This window comes from Carcharhinus amblyrhynchos, chromosome 12 (assembly GCF_965287045.1).
Source record: "Carcharhinus amblyrhynchos chromosome 12, sCarAmb.v2.hapA, whole genome shotgun sequence".
Lineage (NCBI taxonomy): Eukaryota > Metazoa > Chordata > Chondrichthyes > Carcharhiniformes > Carcharhinidae > Carcharhinus > Carcharhinus amblyrhynchos.
In genome coordinates, this window is record NC_137335.1 from 78,965,738 (window position 1) to 78,982,206 (window position 16,469).

At 45.4% G+C, this 16,469-nt stretch overlaps 1 protein-coding gene across 2 annotated transcripts; it reads right to left on the bottom strand.

The window, feature by feature from the left end:
* Positions 1 to 5,300: 5,300 nt before the first annotated feature.
* On the bottom strand, positions 5,301 to 15,693 carry coa6 (cytochrome c oxidase assembly factor 6). Of its 2 annotated transcripts, none has more exons than XM_080200801.1 (3): positions 15,628 to 15,693; positions 13,663 to 13,825; positions 5,301 to 8,238 (listed from the first exon to the last, which is right to left on the bottom strand). In XM_080200801.1, the coding sequence occupies exons 2-3, from the start codon at positions 13,804 to 13,806 to the stop codon at positions 8,143 to 8,145; spliced, it is 240 nt and encodes a 79-aa protein (XP_080056927.1). In that variant the 5' UTR covers positions 13,807 to 13,825; positions 15,628 to 15,693; the 3' UTR covers positions 5,301 to 8,142. The 2 variants fall into 2 exon arrangements, with proteins under 2 accessions (XP_080056927.1, XP_080056928.1); XM_080200802.1 differs by having other exon boundaries at positions 13,663 to 13,811; positions 15,628 to 15,691.
* Positions 15,694 to 16,469: the final 776 nt, after the last annotated feature.

Below are 16,469 nucleotides of genomic sequence, written 5' to 3' on the forward strand. Positions count from 1 at the left end.
TCACCTGTTTTTGCAATGTTGGTTGAGGGATAAATATTGGCCCAAACACCAAGGGGAACTCCGCTCCTCTCCTTTGAAATAACACCATGAGATCCTTTATGTTCGTCTGAGAGGACAGGGTCAGTCTAACATCTCATCCGAAAGACACCATAGTGCGCGCTCAGCACAGTCCTGGACTTGAACCCACAACCTTGCAGATTTGGCACAACTGAGTGGCTTTGCTAGGCCTTAAGACAGTTAAGTGTCAACTACGTTGCTGTGGATCTAGGGTCACATGTAGGCCAGACTGGGTAAGGATGGCAGATTTCCTTCCCTAAAGGGCATTAGTGAACCAGATGGATTTTTATAACAATTTCCAATGGTTACTGAGATAAGCTGTAATCACTTAGGAAGTCTGAGTGAAAAGGAACATAGTTTATTACAGAATACAAAGTAAAACCACTACCATGGTGTACATACATTAGCCCCTGTCTGGGCCTTCAGTTCAGCAAGACCAGTCCTGGGCCTGCCTTATAAAAGGCTCAGATGATGAGTTCCAGCTAGGCAGGCCACTGCCTGTTACCAGGGGAACTCAAACTCAATGAGCCTCACAGGGCAATCAATCAGTGATTCCCCCATGGATATTGTGCAGCTTCTCACATTAGCTTTCTTTAAAATTCCAGATTTTCATATCAATTGCATTTGAATTGCACCAGCTGCCATGGTGGGATTTGAACTTGTGTGCCCATGGCATTAGCCTTCTGGATTACTGATCCTGTCACATTACCACAAACAACTGTGTCCCCTCCAGGGCACTGTCTCAAGGGCAATTAGGGATGGACAATGAATGTTGACCCAGCAAGAGGCACCCACATCAGGGGCAATACAGTGACATAGTGGTTAGCACTGCTGCTTCACAGCACCAGGGACCTGTGTTCAATCCCCAGTTTGGGTCACTGTCTGTACGGAGTCTGCACATTCTCCTTGTGTCTGTGTGGGTTTCCTCCGGGTGCTCTGGTTTCCTCCCACAGTCCGATAGACGTGCTGGTTAGGTGCATTGACCATGCTAAGTTCTCCCTCAGTGTACCCGAACAGGCGCCGGAGTGTGGCAACTAGGGGATTTTCACAGTAAGTTCATTGCAGTGTTAATGTAAACCTACTTGAGACATTCAAAAAACTTAAAAGAACAAAAAAAAGAGATGAATACTATAAAATGGGCTGCAGCTGACACACTGCAAGAATTACAATAACCTTACCTTCCCAGCCAATCTCCATATCCACTTCATCCCAAGTTGCTCAAAAATCTACTATTATCATTTCTTTGTGTTTACTATCAGTTGGTACAGCGAATGTGACTTATTGCTGAGCGGGGAACTGCAGGCCGTCCATTTGGGGTCAGGGGTTGAATTGGCAGACTCCAAACCCCACTTTCTCCCATTGCAGGGGGACCGGAGGTTTCACGTCAACATGAAGTGGTCATACCTGTTTCAGCGGCTGCACATGAAAGACCATTCCAGCTTTGAGCACTGCTGCCTCACAGCGCCAGGGTTCAATTCCAGCCTCGGTCACTGTGTGGAGTTTGCATGTTCTCCCCGTGTCTGTGTGGGTTTCCTCTGGTTCCTTCGAGTTTTTTTTATTCATTTGTGAGACATCGGTTTCGCTGGCTAGGCCAGCAATTATTGCCCATCCTTAGTTGCCCTCGAGAAGGTGGCGGGTGAGCTGCCTTCTTGAATCGCTGCAGTCCACGTGCTGTGGGTTGAGCCACAATGCTGTTAGGGAGGGAATTCCAGGATTTTGACCCAGCAACTGTGAAGGAACGGTGATATATTTCCAAGTCAGGATGCTGAGTGACTTGGAGGGGAACTTGGAGGTGGTGGTGTTCCCGTGTATCTGCTGCCCTTGTCCTTCTAGATGAAAGCGGTCGTGAGTTTGGAAGATGCTGTCTAATGGATCTCTGGTGATCAACCTAGCGAATTGCCTCAGGATTGTCACTAATGCTAGTACATCTTTCCTTAGATAAGGGAACCAAATACAGAATACTCCAGGTCTGGTCTAACTAGTGCTTTGTATAGTTTCAGCAAGAATTCTTTATTTTCATGGTCCATTCCTTTTGAAATAAAGGCCAACATCCCATTTACCATCCCAATTATCTGCTGAACTTCATCACTAGCTTTCTGTGATGGATACACAAAGACCCCCAGTCCCCCAGTGCTGCAGCTTCCTGCATCTTCAGAAGGGCATTTGGAGGTGGACAACAAAATGTTGGTCTACCCAGTGACACCCACCCGCTGTGAATAGATATCCCAATTTTCCTTCTGTCGCCAGTCTACGCTGGATTACTGATGGGAATCATTCGGAAGGGATTTCAGTTTGAACGATTTGTGTTGGGGGTCAGACTTGAATGGTGTGGATTGTGCGGTTGAGTGAGTTTCTTGAAGAACTGACTTTCCCTCTGGATAAAAGCAAATTACTGAGGACGCTGGAATCGGAAACCAAAAAGCGCTGGAAAATCTCAGCAGGTCTGGCAGCATCCGTGAGAAAAGAGCTGACGTTTCGAGTCCGGATCACCCTTTGTCTTTGACAGACCTGCTGAGATTTTCCAGCATTTTCTGTTTTGACTTTACCTCTGTCTGGTTAGATCTCTCTCAGGAGATCGAATGGGTTGGGTAATATCCAGAGATGGGGTAAACTGCGCAGAATCCCTGAGAATGGCTATTAATATTGTTTTGTTTACTGTTTAACTGCTCTGCATTGGCCACTGAGAAACGGTATTTAGCAGCGCCGTTTTTTGAAATAAACGAAATGTGTTAAATGGAAAGTAATATATAAAGAACAAAGAAAATTACAGCACAGGAACAGGCCCTTCGGCCCTCCAAGCTGGCACCGCCCATGCTGCCCCCTATCACTCTGGGGACCGTATCCCTCTATTCCCATCCTATTCCTTTAATCACAAAAATATCCAGGGATTGCACATTGACCTGTGATGTTAATGTTCTTACGTTCTCCACAGATGCTGCCTGACCTGCTAAGTATTTCCTGCCTTTTCTGTTTTTCATTCCAGATTTCAGCCTCTGCTCCTGCCTCAGGAATTACGCTGCTGCCTTTTTCAGTGAAAGGTTTAAGTTTCAGCTTGTCATTGTCACCCGGACTGTGTTTCACACTCCCCTCCCCCTCATTTTTACTGAGTTTTATATAAGCGTCACATTTTGACTGGGTGAGTCACTAGTTACTGCTAATTATAACACTTATTTAAATAGTCCGTGCGAGAAACAAGTTGCTCAGTAACTGTGCTTTTGAACGGCACCACAGGACTACAGCCTGGGCTGTTTTAATCCATTGGTCTGAATAAAGCACATTCACAAAGCACAGCTCCTGTCTTCATTCTAGGGCAATAAAAATAGCACATTGACTGAAATTTAACTCTTCTGTTCCAGCTGGCTGCGATTGATTACTTTTGGCTTAAAGATCAAAGAAAAGTTCAGTAAGAAGTCTCACAACATCAGGTTAAAGTCCAACAGGTCCATCTCGCATCACAAGCCCTCAGACTGCCGCTCGCCCCTCAGCTGACTCACCTGATGAAGGAGCAGAGCTCTGAAAGCTCGTGATACCAAATAAACCTGTTGGACTTTAACCTGGTGTTGTGAGACTTCTTACTGTGCCCACCCCAATCCGACACCGGCATCTCCACATCAAAGTACGGCACAGGAACAGACCCTTTGGCCCTCCAAGCCCTTGTTGATCATAGTACCCGAACTGAACTAAATAAAAATTCTGCCCTTTCTTGGTCTGTATCCTTCTATTCCCTCCCTATTCACATACCCATCCAGGTGCCTCTTAAATGTTGCAAGTGTATCTGCTTCCACCATTTCCTCTGGCAACACATTCCAGGCACCCGCCACTCTCTGCGTGAAAAACTTCCTCCGCACATCTCCCTTAAACTTTCCCTCTCCCACTTTGATCCTATGCCCCCTTGTAATTGACACTTCCACCTTGGGAAAAAGCCTCTGACTATCCGTCCTGCCTGTGCCTCTCACAACTTTGTAGATCTCTATCAGGTCTCCCCTCAGCCTCCATCTTTCCAATGATAATAACCCTAGTTTATTCAACCTCTCCTCATAACCAAAGCAGCACTGTGCCTTTTTTACACGCTTTTAGCAAAGATGTGAAGATAACCAGCGGAGAGTTCGCCTCATTACAGGAAGAATGTAGAAGCCATTGAAAGGGTGCAGAAGAGATTTACAAGGATGTTGCCTGGATTGGGCAGCATCACTTATGAGGATAGGTTGAGAGAGCTCGGTCTTTTCTCCTTGGAGAGACGAAGGATGAGAGGTGACCTGATAGAGGTGTATAAGATGTTGAGAGATACTAATTGGGTGGATTCTCAGAGGCTTTTTCCCAGGACTGAAATGGTTGCCACAAGAGGACACAGGTTTAAAGTGCTGGGGACCAGGTACAGAGGAGATGTCGGGGTAAGTTTTTTACTCAGAGTGTGGTGGGTGCGTGGAATCGGCTGGCATCGGTGGTGGTGGATGCAAATTTGATAGGGTCTTTTAAGAGACTTCTGGGTGAGTACATGGGAATTAATAGAATTGAGGGTTATAGGTAAGCCTAGTAGGTAGAGATATGGTTGGCGCAACTTGTGGGCCAAAGGTCCTGTTTGTGCTGTAGTTTTTCTATGATTCTATTAGACAGGATGCAGAAAATATTAACAATGAGAATTCAATGAAAAGAGATAAATTGCGACTATTTTCCTTGAAGAAGAAAGATTAAAGGGAGATTTCGCCAGGGTCACTCAGCTCCTGACATCATTCCAGCCTTGGTTAAAACATGGACAAAACAGCTGATCTCCAATGGTGAGGTGACAGTAACAGCCCTGGACATCAAGGCAGCATTTGACTGAGTGTGGCATCAAGGAGCCCTGGCAAAACTGGAATCAATGGGTATCAGGGACAAACTCTCCGCTGGTTGGAGTCATACCTGGTACATAGGAAGATGGTTGTGGTGGTCAGAGGTCAATCATCTCAGTTCCAGGACATCAATGCAGACGTTCTTCAGGGTGATGTCCTCACCCAACCATCTTCAGCTACTTCATTAACAATGTTCCTTCTATCATAAGGTCAGAAGTGGGGATGTTCGCTGATGATTGCACAATGTTCAGCACTACTTGGGACAACTGCAGTCCATATCCAAATGCAGCAAGACCTGGACAATATTCCGTAATGTCAGACTGCTTAATGTTGGAACTGATCAGTGAGAGGGTAATTACTGGAACCATTTACTTAAATCAGCTAAAGAAAAACACTGATACATCGATATCAACAGTGAGAACAACGTATAGACTTTACTTCTCAAAATTCCATGATTGCAGCAAGATTCAAGTTGTGATTTAAAATATTTGTTTTGCATCAACACAGTCCAAGAATCAAATGGGCAACAGAATCATCCAACAGCCTTGATGCTGGATCCAGTGAATTAACCACTTGAAGTTTTATTAGTCAACAACTTTTAGTTGAGGCAGGGTGGGTGGGGTGAAGATATGGGCGGGGGTGCACTGATTGAAGAAATGAAATGAAAACATTAATGGAATGAAGCCAGGAATTTTGCAGTGAAAGCAATTTACTGCAGCAATTCCCAGAGTGGCGATGAGGAAGGAATTGGATCCATCTGGTCGCTTTGCATCTGGGCAAGATTTCCTCAGATTGCTATTTCTGGTGAAATGGTAAATGTGTTCTTTTAGAATGATTTGATAGGAATGGAAACTGTAACAACACTGGAGGTGGTACAGCAAAGGGTCACTGGATTAGCCCCAGGGATCTGGGGGGGGGGGGGTCATCTTATGATGAAACAAACTGAGTAAATTGTGCTTACATTCTCTGAACTTTAGATAATGAGAGGACTGCACTGAAAGCTACAAAAGTTCTGAGGGTGTTTGATAGAATAGGCTCGGAGAGGTTGTTTCCACTGGTCGGGGCATCGTCTCAGGATAAGGGGCTGATCATTCAGGACTGAAATCAGGAGAAATTACTTTGCATAAACGGTGGGGAAGCTTTGCAGTTCTCTAGCCCAGAGATACTCCATCGTTGAATATATTTAAGACTGGTCTCTCGGGTCGCTATAATACAATTTGTGCTGTCAGTAAGATTCCGGTTAATGATAACAGCATGAGTAAATCTCTCTCACTGCATCCACCTGAGCTTCAAGAAGAGACATTCAGCAGATTCCAAATCCTTTGTAACTAGTTGGTGCTTGGAAGGGGCAAGTCTGTCACCGACGACTGTCGTGACAGGAGCTATCTAAATATATCACACAACATTTAAGAGTGTTGGCACGTATGTATATTTTGCCATTATAGAGCATTGGCATCAATATGTTCACTAAACCTGGTGTTGGCACTGAATCTATTGTACCCGTTTGCGTCAGAGTGCAGAGTGTTCTGACCCTGGGCAGCTTCAGGAATCACCGCTGCTGTCGAAACATTCAACAAACTGTTTAATTCACTTTCACTAGATGGTAAACTTTATTTATTAAATATATTTATATCTAGATTGCTCCAAGCTAGCTGAATATTTTGTGTTCCGTTTCAACACTAAATTATTTGAAATGACAAACTGTGAAATCAGGATTTTTCAAAGCCCTTTTTTTCTAAAATTTGATTTTCTTTTTAAACTGTGCACAGTTAAAGGGGCAGCTGCATTGATTTGAAATAAAGAGTACATTTTAATAGTTTAATGATGGATATGGCCAGTTCTGTCTACAGGAATCCAGCTCATTACACTGGTATGCCAGCAGGGGGAGCACTATCTCCATACGACATTCCAACATGGACATTTGACCCTGACCAATGTTCTGGGGTGGTGCTACTTGCTAGAACACTCTGGTCCTACAAAATTAATTTAACTTTTAAAGCATCTGTGTCCGATCTTTAACATAATTTATTCAGTGATCTCCTTACGTTTTCCAGTAAAGGACATTAAGAGACAGTAGGACGTTCAGCCCATCTTTTTCAATGCGGTGAGCAGATGAGAAATGTTGTCCCAGGATTACCTATTTGCTCAGTTTGATACTTTGCCTTTTGAAACCCTGGCTTATATCTGGAGCGTGCATTTTGAAGTGAGTCAACAGCAGGTGGTCACAGCTCAGTCACTGGTGCAGGAAGAAATTTGCCGCCATAATTTAAGTGGGTCAAGCAGCAGGAAAGGGAATTGTTCCATCTGTGGGATTCTTTTCTACACTACATGGGGACCAAAGTTTTTAAGTTTAAGCTTATTTATTAATGTCACAAATAGGCTTACATTAACACTGCAATGAAGTTACTGTGAAAATCCCCTACGCGCCACCCTCCGGTGCCTACACTAAGGGAGAATTTATCATGGCCAACGTACCTAACCAGCACATCTTTTGGACTGTGGGAGGAAACCGGACACAGATACAGGGAGAACATGAAGACTCCCCATAGACAGTGACCCAAGCTGGGAACTGAACCCAAATCCCTGGCGCTGTGAGGCAGCAGCGTTAACCACTGTGCCACCGAGTCAGTAACCAAAAATGGTATAACGTGATAGCAAGAGAACGGTCACTATATCGTTCCACCGAGAATAGTGCAATGGTGCTCTTATAGGAACATATGTTCTGCTTACGATCTGTAGCAAAATTGTAAATGGTCAAAGGATATCGGGGGAGGTTGGGGGGGTGGGACGGGGTGGAATGTGGAGCTGAGATCACAATCATATCAGTCATGATCTGATCAATTGGCAGAACAGGCTGGAGGGGCCAAATGGCCTCCTCTTCCCAATTCATAGGTTTGATATAAAACACATTTACAATTTCACTATCAGTAGTGAAGAGAGGAAATCTCGAGCGGCAGACATGCGTGTGTACACGATGTTGTGTGTGTACATTGTTGCTGTTCTCCCAAGTGTGGCTGTGCGAGACTGGTGAGTCACGATCCAGGGTAAAGCTACCGGCAGCTGGAAACCAGGTGGAATTGTCAATGAAAAAAGACCACAGTTGCTGCCCACTGACTGCAGCTGATCTCTCAACCCGTCCGTCTCCCCGGGAGCCACAAGTAATTTCAGGATCAATGATTTCAACTTCAACGGAGAGTCTGTCACAGCGGGATGTCGATAGTCAGGGTGGTCTCGGGCAGCCGACTGTCTCAGACTGCTATAGTTTGGTGATATTTTCCTGTGGCTGAAATCCTTCCCTTTGCATTTTCTCCTTGTATCTCAAGTAATCTCTCCTCTTGTCAAAGTACTTTACCTGACAAATGAAGAGCAGAGCAGAGTCAGTTATAACTTAGCCAATGGTAATGTAGCTCACGTTAAATATTAATAGGTTTTGTTTGTTAATATTTGATTATAGAAGTTGCTGACATTACTCAGATCTTCTTCAACAAGAACAGGACTCCCCTTTACTGTCGAGACTCGTTACGGTAACACATCACCCAAAGGTCAATGTCATCACAAGAGTGTTTTTCTTATTCTTTCACTGGATCTGGGCATCACTGGAAAGGCCAGCATTTAGTATCCATCCCTAATTTGCCCCTTGAATTAAGTAGCTTGCTGGGCCATTTCAGACAGGAATTAAAAATCAACCACATTGCTGTGGATGTGGAGCTGCGTGTAAATGGTTTGTTTTTTGACAATCAACAACGTCTTCCTGATCAGCTAGCTTCCAAATCCAGATCTTATTGAATGAATTTAAATCCCACCAGCTACCGTGGTGGGATTTGAATGCATGTTGTGCGTTAGTCTGGATTACTAGTCCAGTGTTGTTACCATTAGACCACTGTCTCCCCCCCGCCACCCCAAAGTAATCCAGTGGGTAAAAACCGTACCCCTCCCACAATAGATTATCACCACTGTTGGCAAAGGTTCCTTTCACTATGGAGAGCACAGGGTGGTATTTAAACTAAAGTTTCTGATTTTTTTTTCTCGATGTACTTTAACTTTAAGGAATTCCTTGTCAGATGATCTAACTGAAATATAAAATCCTGGAGGGTAGACGGTGCGAGGTTGTTTTCCTGCTGGAGAATCTGGAACACAGGATCAATCTAAAGAAGAGGGTGGTCTCTTCAGGACTGAGCAGGAGGAAAGCTTTCCTTATTCTGAATCTTTGTAATTCCCTACCCCAAAGAGCGGTGGATGCTCAGTCGTTGAGTATCTTCAAGGCGGACATCGATAGGTATCTGGGTAATGAGGATTAAGGGAATATGGGAATAGTGGAGGAAGGTGTTGTTCACAGAATCTCTGCAGTACAATTCGGCCCATCGAGTCTGTACTGACCACAACCCTGCCTAGGCGTTATTCCCGTAACCTCACCCTGGTAATCCCCCACCCTGCTAATTTAGCCTGGTCAATCAACCTAACCCGCACATCTTTGGATTGTGGGAGGGAACTGGAGCACCTGGAGGAAACCCATGCAGACACTGGGAGAATGTGCAAATTCCACACAGACAGTGACCCAAGCCAGGAACTGAACCTGGGTCCCTAGCGTGCAAGGCAGCGGTGCTAACCACTGTGCTACCGTGCTGTTGTTGCTGAGGTGGAACAACAGCCCATGATCTTGATGAAAGTTAGAGCAGGCTCAAAGCACCAAATAACCTAATCCAACTACTGTTCCTTATACTTTTGTCTCAGCCATGGCTTTTCAGTCATTGTGAGTGGATATGTCACAGTCTGTTACCTCTGGCAGGCTCAGTAAGAAGTCTCACAACACCAGGTTAAAGTCCAACAAGTTTATTTGACACAAGCTTTCAGGGTTTGCCTCTTCATCAGGTGAGTGAAGGGGCACACCCCAAAAGCCTGTGGGTTTACTATCAAATAAACTGGTTGGCCATAAACCTGGTGTTGTGAGACTTCTTACTGTGTTTACCCCAGTCCAACGCTGGCATCTCCACATCATGACTTCTGGAAGGCAACCGTGAGTTTGTGTGTCTCCAATTTTCCTGTTCCCTCCTCTCTATTTCCCCCAAACCATCCCAGCCCTCACACTGTGGATGAAGAACTCTTCTCAATTATAATGGGCACGGCCTTGGGCTGATTGAACGGAGATTTCAGGCCCAACCCTAAACCTCGGTGGTTAAAACTCTGGTATCACAGCACCATCTGCTGGCCAGCAAATTTTAACAAGCAAATTTAACTTTTACCAAAAATTGGCTCGCTAACTCGTTAGGTTAAAGCAAATGGGATTTCAATAATTATAGTATTGTGATCCATAACAACGGTGTTAAAATACCAAATTCACATCCACGGCATGAATTAGTTGAATAAAAAAATGGAAAATCTGAAGTGAAATTGGAAAGTGTTGCAGACATTTCCACCCAAAATATTTAGCTGCCTTTTCTCTTGCAGTTACGCACTTCCAACTTTTCTCCTCGCGCTAAGTATTTAATCATTCTAATAAAATGGGTCAGCTAGAACAGATCAGAATGACAAAGTTAGAATGAATAAAGGGAGGAAATAGCAGGGACACTAGCAATAATTTTCAGTCCCTCTCTTATCACAGGACAAATGCTGGAGGACTGGAGGACAGTCAACGTGGTAACATTAGTGAAGCAGGGAGGAAGGGATAATCCAGGAAACTACAGGCCAGTCAAACCTCAGTGGTAGGGAAACTACTGGAAGCAACAGAGAAACAGAGTTAGTCTGCATTTGGAGAGGCAGAGATGAATCAAGAACAGTCAGCATGGTTTTGTTAAGAACATAAGAAATAGGAGCAGGAGTAGGCCATCTAGACCTTCGAGCCTGCCCCGCCATTCAATAAGATCATGGCTGATCTGTCGTGGCTCAGTTCCACTTTCCCACCCTCTCCCCATAACCCTTAATCCCCTCTCTTATCAAAAACCCATCAACCCGCGTCTTAAAAATATTTAGCGAGGCAGCCTCCACCACTTCAACGGGCAGAGAATTCCAGAGATTCACCACCCTTTGAGTGAAGAAGTTCCTCCTCAACTCCGTTCTAAACCGCCCCCCCTTTATCTTGAGGCTGTGCCCCCTAGTCCTACTGTCTTTTTTGAGCGGGAAGAGTCTCTCCACCTCTATCCTATCCATCCCATTCATCATCTTATACGTCTCAATGAGATCTCCCCTCATTCTTCTAAACTCTAACGAGTACAAGCCTAGTTTATTCAGCCTCTCCTCATAGCTCAACCCCCTCAACTCCAGTATCAGCCTAGTAAACCTCCTCTGCACTCCCTCCAAGGCCAAAATATCTTTGCGCAGGTGCGGCGCCCAAAACTGCACACAGTACTCCAGCTGCGGCCTCACCAATGCCCTATACAGCTGCAGCAAGACCTCCCTACTTTTATATTCAATCCCCCTCGCTATGAAGGCCAGCATCCCATTCGCCTTCCTGACCACCTGCTGCACCTGCAAGCTGGGTTTTTGCGACTCATGCACAAGGACCCCGAGGTCCCTCTGCATCGTCGCCTGCTGCAGTTTTTTGCCACGTAAGTAATAGTCCTTCCTACCATTCTTCCTACCAAAGTGGACCACCTCACACTTGCCAACATTAAATTCCATTTGCCATTTCCTGGCCCATTCGCCCAGCCTATCTAGATCCTTCTGCAGACTCTCCACACCCTCCGCACAATTTGCCGTTCCCCCAATCTTGGTGTCATCAGCAAATTTCGACACCCTACACTCGGTTCCCTCCTCCAGATCATCTATATAAATGGTAAAAAGCTGAGGCCCCAGCACCGACCCCTGGGGCACTCCACTAGTCACCATCCGCCAATCCGAATAGCACCCGTTGACCCCCACTCTCTGCCTCCTATTTGACAACCAATCCTCTATCCACGCTAACACCCTACCCCCAACTCCATGTCCCTCGACCTTCTGCAATAACCTCGTGAGGTACTTTGTCAAACGCCTTCTGAAAATCCAGAAAGACCACATCCACCGGCTCTCCTCTATCCACTGCCCTAGACACATCCTCATAGAACTCCAGTAAATTTGTCAGACACGACTTCCCTTTAATGAAACCGTGCTGCGTCTGCTCTATCAAGCAATTCCCTTCAAGATGCCTCGCAATTTCCTCCTTAATGACGGATTCTAACATTTTACCTACAACAGACGTTAAACTAACCGGCCTATAATTCCCCGCCTTTTGCCTGGCACCCTTCTTAAACAACAGTGTAACATTAGCCGTTTTCCAATCATCCGGCACTTCCCCGGAATCCAGCGACGTCTGGAAAATAACCACCAAGGCATCCACTATCACCTCCGCCATTTCTTTCAGAACCCTCGGATGCATTCCATCCGGTCCTGGGGACTTGTCCACAATCAGCCCCTCCAGTCTGTCGAGCACCGCCTCTCTAGTAACAGTAATGTCATTAAGACCCTCCAGTCCTACCACCTTTCCATCGCTAACACCCGGCAAATTATTCACGTCCTCCTCCGTGAAGACAGAAACAAAAAAGTTATTCGGAAATCATGTCTGTCCAAGTTGATTGAATCTCTCAAAGAGATGACCAGATCTGCACAGAATCATAGAATCCTCAAGGGCCCATCAAGTCTGCACTGACCACCATGTAGAGATGCATTTGATATAGTCTTCTTGGACTTTAGCGAGGCTTTTGACAAGGTCCCTCATGGGAGATGGTTAGTGAAGGTAAGAGCCCAGGGGATCCAAGGAAATTTGGCAAAATGGAATCCAGAATTGGCTGAGTGGCAGGAAGCTGAGGGTGTTTGGTCATGGGGTATTTTCCAGAAGGGAGGTGGGGGGGTTGCGGAAAGAGAGAGAGAGCGAGGTTGATCAGTAAGTTCATAGATGATATGAAAATTGGTGGGGAGGTAAATAGTGAGGAGAATAATTTTAAATTTTAAATGTTGGTTAGGCCACAGCTACAGTGTTAGTGTGCAGTTCTGGAATCCACATTATAGGAGGGATGTGATAGCACTGGAGAGGATGCAGAGGAGATTTATCAGGATATTGTCTGCGCAGGAGAGTTTTAATGATGAAGAGAGATTAGACAGACTGGGATTGTTTTCCTTGGAGCAGAGGAGACTGAGGAGGGACATAATCGAGATGTATAAAATAATGAGGGACAGAGTAGACGGGAAGAAATTTTTCTGCTTGGTGGAAGAATTGATGACCAAGGGGTACAGGTTTAAGATAAGGGGCATGAGGCTTAGAGAGGATGTGAGGCAAAACATTTTGACCCAGGTAGTGTTGGGAGTCTGGAACTCACTGCCTGAAAGGGTGCTGGATACAGAGACCCTCATAACATTTAAGAAGTATTTAGATATGCTCTTGTGATGCCAAGAAATACAAGGCTCTGGGCCAAGTGCTGGAAAAGGGGATTAGAATAGTTGGGTGGTTTGTCTTTGACCAGCACAGATGTGATGGACCGAAGGGCCTTTTCCTGTGATGTATACCTCTACACTCTATGATTAATTAGCTGTGGGCTCTTACATATAGATTAAACCCACATTCTCATCAACAATGCACATATTTCAAGTTGTGAACTGATCTTCTGTTCTGATTTAAGATTAGTTCCCCCAGTGAGGTGCCAGTGCTGAAAACAACCCTGAAAAACCGAATGATGCAGAAATCTCGATGCAGGCCTGCTGCAGTAAAATGAGAGCAGGTTTATTTCAATTAGATATGTTAAGATCGGCTGAATCTTAAAAGCTTGTGTTATTACTTAAAAGGAAACACAACCTTGATTTTAATACTCACCCACTGCTGCGGGCAGTTGCCTTCAAATACCGTCCTTAACTTCTGACATTCTGGAGAATCTTTATCACTCTCATCCAGACACTGCCAGTACCTATCCCTCGCTCCCCAACACGTCTTCCTCTCCTCGGCTGTAGGAGCAGCCATCCTTCCTGAGAAACGGTACCTAATTTATGTTAGTGTGAACGTACCTTTAAAGTTAAAGTTTATTTATCAGTGTCACAAGTAGGCTTACATTAACAATGCAATGAAGTAATTGTGAAAATCACTGAGTCGCCACACTCCGGTGCCTGTTCGGGTAAACTGATGCAGTGTTGGGTTAAGGTGCTAAACTGGGGGAAGGCTAACTTTTTAAAAATTTATTTGTGGGACATGGGCGTCACTGGCTGGCCAGCATTTATTGTCCATCACTAGTTTCCCGAGGGCACTTGAGAGTCAACCACATTGCTGTGGCTCTGGAGTCACATTTAGGTTAGACCAGGTATGGAAGGCAGATTTCCTTCCCTAATGGACATTAGTGAACCAGGTGGGTTTTTCCGACAATCGGCAATGGTTTCACGGTCATCAGTAGACTCTTAATTCCAAATTTTTTTTTGAATTCAAATTCTGCCATCTGCTATGGCAGGATTTCAACCCGGGTCCCCAGAACATTAGCTGAGTTTTTGGATTAGTCGTCTAGCGATAATCTCACTGACCATTGCCTCACCTACAACCGGATAGAGCAGGATTTGGAGGCAGTTGTTTGGGAGGGGCTATTTGAAAGTAAATCCACATCTGACATGTAGGATTCTTTTAAGGAGTAGTTGATCAGAGTGCAGGGCAGGCATGTACCTATGAAAAAAGACAGGAAAGGCAGGATTTGGGAACTGCGGATGACCAGGGAAATTGCGAGTCCAGTCAAAAAGAAAAAGGATGCACACATAAGATCTCGGCAACTAAAAATAGATGAAGCACTTGAAGAATACAGGGAAAGTAGAAAAGAACTCAAACAGGGAGCAAGGAGGGCAGAAAGGGGTCATGAAATGTCCTTGGCAGGCAGGATTAAGGAGAATCTCAAGGCATTTTGTACGTACACTAGGAACAAGAGGGTGGCTGGAGAAAGAGTTGGTCCAAAGACAAAGGAGGGAAATTATGGGTAGAACCAAGGAACATGGGTGAAATCCTTAATGAGTACTTTGCATTAGCTTAGTATCTGTGGGGTTAGGGGCTCAGTACCTGTGGGGGTAGGGGGTGGGGGGGGGGTCAGTATCTGTGCAGTTAGAGGTCAGTATCTGTGGGGTTAAGGGGTCAGTATCTGTGAGGGTAGGAGGTGGGGGGGGTCTGTATCTCTGCAGTTAGCGATCAGTATCTGTAGGAGTAGGGGATCAGTATCTGTGGGGGTAGGGGAGGGTCAGTATCTGTGGGGGGTGGTGGGTCAATATCTATGGGGTTAGAGGTCAGTGTCTGGGGGGGTTAGAGGTCAGTGTCTGGGGGGGGTTAGAGGTCAGTGTCTGGGGGGGGGTTAGAGGTCAGTGTCTGGGGGGGGTTAGAGGTCAGTGTCTGGGGGGGGTTAGAGGTCAGTGTCGGGGGGGGTTAGAGGTCAGTGTCGGGGGGGGTTAGAGGTCAGTGTCTGGGGGGGGTTAGAGGTCAGTGTCTGGGGGGGGGTTAGAGGTCAGTGTCTGGGGGGGGGTTAGAGGTCAGTGTCTGGGGGGGGGTTAGAGGCCAGTGTCTGGGGGTGGGGTTAGAGGTCAGTGTCTGGGGGGGGGGTTAGAGGTCAGTGTCGGGGGGGGGGTTAGAGGTCAGTGTCTCGGGGGGGGGTTAGAGGTCAGTTGGGAGTCAGTATCTGACAGATTGGAAACTTCGCTGTTGATTCAACTTTAACGCTGACCATTACCACCTTTGCTGCCGGGGAGTTGTGACGAGATCAAAATCCTTAATCCGAGCATGTAACAGTGAATAGAATGTGATTTATTTTATTTAAAGTTTTACCTCCACAACCTTCGCTCCTCACTGCGCTAAAAATGGCGGCTACACACCTGCGGGTGACGGTTCCCGGAACTGATGGTCAGGGGAACGGGTGCCGATGGGAAGCATTTCCGTGATGGACGAAACGGTTCCGGCTTCCTTGGAACATCACGTGATGCGCCGCCATCTTTTATCAAGGCATTTGATTACTGGCAATTGCTGACCATGAACTAGGCACATGAACACATAGTTCATACTGCTGTAGGAACATTACTGAGACTAGAAATTACTCTAGTTTGTGAATTACAAGTTTAGATATGATTGTCTCACATCAATTCGTAATTTTCAATATAGTAACTCAAGCGGATACAAATGAATGAGATTATTCACCCTATTTCAGTTGGTCAATCAAAATAAGATCTATATTTCTCCAACACCTAATCTAATTTACAAGTTCATTGAGAACATTTTAACCCTGTAATGATTTCAATGAGGTCCATGAGATTGGTTGGTCTCTTGGAGTATGAGGTCCTTGATTGCCTACCCAATCAGGGAGCCTCACCTGTGTATATGGCAAGGAGTGTCAAGTCCACTAGCACTTCTGATTCTGACTTTGTACCTGAAACACTTCAGGAGTGAAATAGAGTTTGTAAATAAAGGAAATCTGGTGACAGAACACCAGCCTTTGAGGAGTTATTTCAAACCCTACCATTTGGTGAAAGTATAGGGCATTGAAATCGGCCCTCTAAATGCCAGTGTAATCATACAGTAATGAGTCCTCGCTGATGACTTAAAGTACTGTGCCACTTTGTGGAAGAAGGTGCTGTTTATTCTAGCTAAAAATAAAAACACAGCGGGTTTGAAGA

Coding starts and splice junctions, on each gene's coding strand:
- coa6 (XM_080200801.1), bottom strand. CDS start 13,806: ATGGCTGCTCCTACAGCCGAGGAGAGGAAGACGTGTTGGGGAGCGAGG. Junction 8,239..13,662: donor GCAACTGCCCGCAGCAGTGG/GTGAGTATTAAA, acceptor TTCATTTGTCAG/GTAAAGTACTTTGACAAGAG.